The following is a 6,000-nucleotide window of genomic DNA, read 5'->3' as shown; positions in this document are numbered from 1 at the left end:
ACCTCAGTCCCTTACCACTTGCACCTGCATGGCCAGACTGCAGACACACCCCTAGCAGGGAAACCGAGTACACGTGGGGACGCCGTCATTCACACCTGCTCCCCAACAAGAAAAGCCTCGACCAGCAACCAGGAAATAAGTTTTACCAAACCTCCAGGCAGGCGCAGATCAGCTAAGGGCTCAGGTAAGGCGGGGGATGAATGGCAGATGCTCAAGCAGAAATGGTACCCAGTCCTGTTGCACCCTGGGATTCAAAGACGAGGCCAACGTTTTGAAAAATATAAAATTTTAATAAAGGCTACATCTCTTAATTACAATAATTATTGTACCAAGTAATTTTCCTTAAATGAACTCTTTATAATGCATAATTTACAGTATAAGTAGAACAAAATGCCATGACAAAAGTCATTGAGTACAAGACTTGTAATAAAAAGGCATAAAATATATTTATACATAAACCCCTTTCAAAAATTAAGGGAAGCTTGAGCCCTCAATATAGGGCGACACACAGGGGGTCCCGTGCAGGTACAGGTACTGTACTGATTCAGTCAAGCACTAGAGATAGTGGATTAATACTCTTTTGCCGTACACTATATACAGACGTATGGTACAGGTGACAAGGGCGGACAATGTACACATTAACTTAACACAAACCCCAACACGGTGAAGTGTTGGAGGAGAGGTGCTGCTAGGTCTCCCTGCATCTGGATAGGCAGGGTGGCGGCAGGGGTGGCGAGAGTTTCCTGAATGGCTGTGGTCCAAAGACTAATTGAAAAAAAATCAGAACTGTCACTTCAATACAAGTACAGCTTGAACCACATGGCAGGGATCCCAGCAGCCCCAGCCACTGGGCCCAGGGCTGAGAGAGGCTAAAGATGTGGGGCCTCGGTCCCAGGGTGACTCTGGGGCCCCAACAAGGCACCCCCTCCTCCACGATGGAGCAGCCCATCCAATGTGACCACCCCCAAAAGGCGATGTCGACACACAGCCAACCCTCAAGACCTTTACGACAAAGCAGCACAGGGGTAAAAAAAAAATGCACCAATTTCTGCATGTGTCAATGGTAGGGCACCATTAAAAAAAAAAAAAAGAAAAAAAAAAAGATGTCCATCCTCCCCAGGAGAAAGGCAGTGCAAGGTGCAATTCCTTCTTCGCTAAGAAACCATCCGTGCACTCCCGGCTCCGCTCCTAAGTGCAGACAGAACGACTGAACTTCCCCTCTCCCTTCCGTGTTTAAAGCAGCATATCCATAAACTGGGGCTGGCGGCAATCAACTGTTCAATAAATATCAGTAAGGACTCCTGTTCAGGTAAGCTACACACAGCTTCGCTCAGTTTATGGATTTCAGACCCCTAGGAAGTCATCTATTATGTATGGCAGTCTCTCCAACACAGTCAGCATCTTCAACAGCCACGAGTGGTCATGTTTTTAATAAATAGTTCAGGCTTTTCTTATCTCAGTACCCAGCTCATGAATAATGAAAATCAACCTCCCCCACCCTCCCGAAGGCCCAGTGGCCAATGCTTCCCCAGAGTTAGTCTTCTTCATTGGTTTAATATTCCTTCAAAATGTCGTGTGGCTGTTGCTTAGGTCCAAGACAGAGCATGCGGGCCCCAGCTCCACGCTTCGCCAGAGGCTCAATCGATCCTCTCCACTTTGCCCAGAATCCTGCCCTCGTACATGGGGAGCACCGTCTCGTCGTCCCAGATCTCCTCGAACACTGCTCCGCAGGCGAACTCATCACTTGCTTTTTTGAAGTAATACCTTAAAAGGAAAACAGGAAAAGTTTGTTGAGACTGCACCTTCCGAAGGAAGAGCCCGAGGTGTGCACCAGCGACAGCAGGTGTGCTGGCAAGTCGCTCTCCTCGTCTGATTAAGGGGCAGGTGGGGCGTCTGGCCAAAGGGATCAGACACCCGGGGGAGGCTGTCCCCCTCCGGGCCCGCCCCGGCCTCTCCCACCAGCGCCTCAGAGGCTGCTTGCCCAAGGCCCACGTGAAGTGGGAAGCAGAGCTGCTGCTTTCTCCTGTTTGGGGGAGGGAGAGAATGAATGGGAAGGGCAAGTGCCACGGTTTATCTGCAGTGGCAACCAGGCTCGGGGGAGGGTGTCTTTCTGACAGAACTGGACTCAGGTCCGGGTTCGGCCAGCCTAACAAGGAGCCTGCACCCACAGGCATCTGCAGAAGGCAGATTTGCAGCTGGTCCGTCAGTCCAGAGGCTGCTCGCCCTTCTCACCTCCTGGGCCCAGGGGCGATGGTCCCTGGCACAGCCATGCAGAAGGCCGGCCAGCTCTGGACTTGTCCCAGTGTCCAGAACAGAGCACTGGCCCCCCAACACCCTCCCTCTGGTCTCCATGTTCCTGCCTCCTCTCCCCTGCTCCCCCTCAAGTCAAAGAGCAGAGGCCCTTCTCTGTGCTGTTGAGTCAGGCCCTCTGGGCACTCCCAGGCCTCTTTCTCCTAAAGCTGTGTAACTGCACAAACGCGAATGGTAGCCTCTCTCTGGAAACCACTGCTGTCCTCAGCCAGGCCCTGTAGAGGAGATCGGTAAGGGCCTCTTGGTTCCCTGTTCCCAGCAAGGGAGACCCCCCTCAGGCGGTTCAATTCACCCAACCCATAAAGGCTGCTGGCAGAGGGAAGGTCACAGTCCCCTGGGAGCAGGAGCAGCCTCTAAAACATAGGATTCCTTTCAGGGTTAAGGCTGGGTTTTGTTTGTTTGTTTTGCCTTTTCTCAAAACAAACAAAAAATCAACGGCTTTGTGAAGAGCTAAACTTCTTCCTGTCTAATGAGGGTGAGCCAAAGGCTTTCTTAGGAGATAGGGTGAAGTCCAAGGGAACAGCTGGGTCCAGTCAGCGCCTCTGTTCTCAGCACTCTGGCCAGGGGGAAACGCTTCACGTTCAGGGAGCAAGTCAATATTCTTGGGGAAGCTTTCAGAGGAGACGGTTAGAAAATGTGGAGGACCTCTCTGGCGGGGGACAGCAGAAAAGTCACTCTTTCAAACAAGAGGCTCAGATCCCCTAGGCACCCATCCCAGTCCCTCAGGCAGCCCCAGCCCTAACCCCTCCAGGTTCACCAACCTGGGCTCTCGGCACCTCTGGGCAAGCTCGCAGTGACCTTTCACACACGACAGCCTCCTCCAGAGAGAGGAGAGGCAAGGCTCCCTCGCCACCCGGGACTTCAAACGCGCAGCACTGCCCTCATTTTCTCCAAGAAACAGGCTTTTCCACTGCAACATGCTTTATGTGGCAAACTCTGCTTTCTTCTGACATCTGGCACCAATAGCGTCTGGCACGTCTGGAAGGACTGTTTGCTTTCTGAACCCCTGCCACGTTGAGATTACTCAACAGCCCAGGTCCCCACTCCACAGCCCCAACCTCGCTGGGCCTTTTTATTGAGGGGGGTGGGGGTGCAAATTGAGATGTTGGGGCCCACCCAGCACTGGGGGTAAGGCCTGGCACTCCACCCCCACCCCACCAGGAGGGCACTGAATCCAGCCCAGGCCCTGCAGAGATAAAGCAGCTGGGAGGACCTTCCCACAGCCTGATCCAATCAGGAAGGAATCTGAGAGTTGACCATTTGTGCAAGTCTTTGTGCACTAAAGGGGAGGCCAGGGCTTCAAAGCCAGGCTTATTAAATGTGCCTGAGGAAAAAAATCAGGGCCAGATGTGGCCGGAGTGGCTGACTGCACCTTCCCTGCAAGGCCTGCTCCGTGCTCTGTGGCTCCTCTCCCCTGAAGGTCACCTGCAGCTCCCCTCAAAGTCCAGCCGAGTCAAAGCCAAGATCACAATGCATCCCTGGAGGGGCACACTTGTGTAATTAGTTTCACCTGTGTCTCCTCAAGATTAAAAGCAGCAGCAGCCAGGCCTGTTCCCTGGTCCCTTTGATAACTTTTCAGAATTGTCTCTTCCCAGGTATTAAAGGGAAAGATCTAGGCTCAGCTACACGCCCTGCTGGTCACTCACCTGCAGGGTCTCAGCCCAACCTCCATCCCCTCCCTCTCCAAAGGAATTACTGTTGGCCCCTGCCCAAACTCTCAGATGAAGATGACTGGCAAAGCCACACAGAGCCTGCTCTGGAGGGGAGGATGGCTGGACCCTGTCCAGGAGCCAAAGACCTCCCCGCCACCCCAACGCCACCCCTACAGGTTGCTAAGCCCTTCATCCCCTGGGTCTGGAGGCAGGATGTGTGTGGATGCCTGCTGTGACCCTGCACAGGGCACATAACTGAGGAGGTGGCACTCCTTCCTGGGTGCAGATGCACTGAGTGAGCACCTTCCCAGTGCCTCTGGGGTCCTAGACACAACTGAAGCAGAGCCCAGCTGTGTTCTCTTGGGAAAAAGACCATGGACCAAGGGCAGAGAGCTCTGCAGAATCTGCTCTCATTAAGAGGAGACAAGTGAGAGATGGTCCAGGGTTGGCCCCCACTCTCCTCAGCTCCCGAACCCTCTCAAGGGCCCAGCAAGTTCAGTGTGGCCTTCCGCAGGGCACTTCCACTCTGCAGATGAGGAAAGGAGGCCAGAAGTTAGGTTCCCATCCAAGGCCCAACAGGGAGAAGGCGTGAGACCCCAGCAGGAAGGGTGGCCAGCCCTGTTCACCTGTGCCCACCCACACACCCATTCCTTCCTCCTTGACCTGCGGACTCTTCCTTCCATGGTCTTGGCCCTTCTCTTGAGCTTCTAATGTGGAGACCTCTCTAACCTAAGCCACAAGGAGGGGTGCTTTCAGGTTCTCCTTCGCAATCACTCTGCCCCACACCCGCAAGGTCCCTCATGTCAGGCAGAGCCTCCACCCCAATGACAAGCCCGGCTCTCCTGAGGAAGCAAACTGCTGCCCCCCGCCTTTTTTTGTTTTAGAGAGAGAGAGAGAGAGAGAGAGAGAGAGAGATATTTAATATTTATTTTTTAGTTTTCGGCGGACACAACATTTGTTTGATGTGGTGCTGAGGATCGAACCCAGGCCGCACGCATGCCAGGTGAGCGCGCTACCACCTGAGCCACATCCCAGCCCACTGCTGCCCTTGTCTCCCCAGTCCGCTCCCTTGGAGGAAAAAGCCCAGTCAGGTCCCCAGAGAACCCCAAAGCAGCCTCCCTCTTTTGGCTACTGCTACCACTGGGGGCGTGTATGTGTGTGTGTGTGTGTGAGAGAGAGAGAGAGAGAGAGAGACAGAGACAGAGAGAGAGAAGGAACCAAAAAGCCAGCAGCCCCTGGAAGGGCCTCCCTCTGAGCCGTCCCTCCTGCCCCGCCCAGGCCTGCCCAGGCCAGGGCAGCTGCTCCAGCCTCTGGCTCTGGGTTCTGAGCAAACAAACTCTAGAGCAAAAAAAGCCACAGGACTCTTACCTATAATTTCCCTTCTTGCTGAGCTGCTCTTTAAAGTGGCCCAGGGTCAAGCTCTGAGCCTTCAGCATCCTCCTGTACGGGATTTCTTCTCCACAGAAAAAGTAAGTAACAACCAACTCACTGGCCTGGAGCGCGTGGACTCCTGCCAGTTTCTTTGGCTCTTTGTGACTGAAAATAAGACGAAGTGCAGAAAGCTTAGCATCTCAAAACAGACACAGGTTTAAAGACACGCCACGCATACCGAGGCAGGACAGGGTGTCCTGACACTGAGGCGGAGCGCAGGGCCCTCCTGTCAGAGGTGGCCGCCTCTGGTGGACACACAGTCCAGAATCACATGATCTGCACAGAGCATGCAGGAAAGGAGTTTACCGTCCAGCTGTAAAATTGGTTATCATCTTCCTCAATGCCACATGGAGGGACTCCATGCAGGTTAGTGCAAATGGGGGGTTTGCCAATGAAGGCAAGAGAGAGGAGAAAGAATCGGAGCTACTAGGCTCATCCCCATTAGGGAATGCTGGGAGGTGAACCTCCAGGGGTGGCTTCCACCTGAAGCCCACCTAGCGTTCTGACAGAAAAAACACAACTAAGGTAGCCCAGTCATTTCAGCAATCCCATTTATCCCAAGGTTTTGTAATTTTAAAAGTAACAACAACAATGATACTAATAATAG

General features: G+C 53.3%; 1 protein-coding gene across 2 annotated transcripts in view; it reads right to left on the bottom strand.

Annotated features, from left to right (window-relative positions):
• Positions 1 to 269: 269 nt before the first annotated feature.
• The window catches only part of Axin2 (axin 2), a 30,550-nt gene continuing 24,819 nt past the window's right edge, over positions 270 to 6,000 (bottom strand). For both annotated transcript variants that reach the window (XM_027946327.2, XM_071603148.1), the window contains exons 10-11: positions 5,331 to 5,498; positions 270 to 1,764 (exon numbers count right to left, since the gene is read on the bottom strand). In XM_027946327.2, coding sequence (XP_027802128.2) covers positions 1,638 to 1,764; positions 5,331 to 5,498 — 295 coding nt within the window. In that variant the 3' untranslated portion in view covers positions 270 to 1,637. The remainder of the gene's footprint in view (positions 1,765 to 5,330; positions 5,499 to 6,000) is intronic.

The sequence above is a fragment of the Marmota flaviventris genome, chromosome 17 (assembly GCF_047511675.1).
Source record: "Marmota flaviventris isolate mMarFla1 chromosome 17, mMarFla1.hap1, whole genome shotgun sequence".
Classification (NCBI taxonomy): domain Eukaryota; kingdom Metazoa; phylum Chordata; class Mammalia; order Rodentia; family Sciuridae; genus Marmota; species Marmota flaviventris.
Note: the sequence above shows the minus strand (reverse complement) of the source record. Positions and strands in the feature narration are given on the sequence as shown.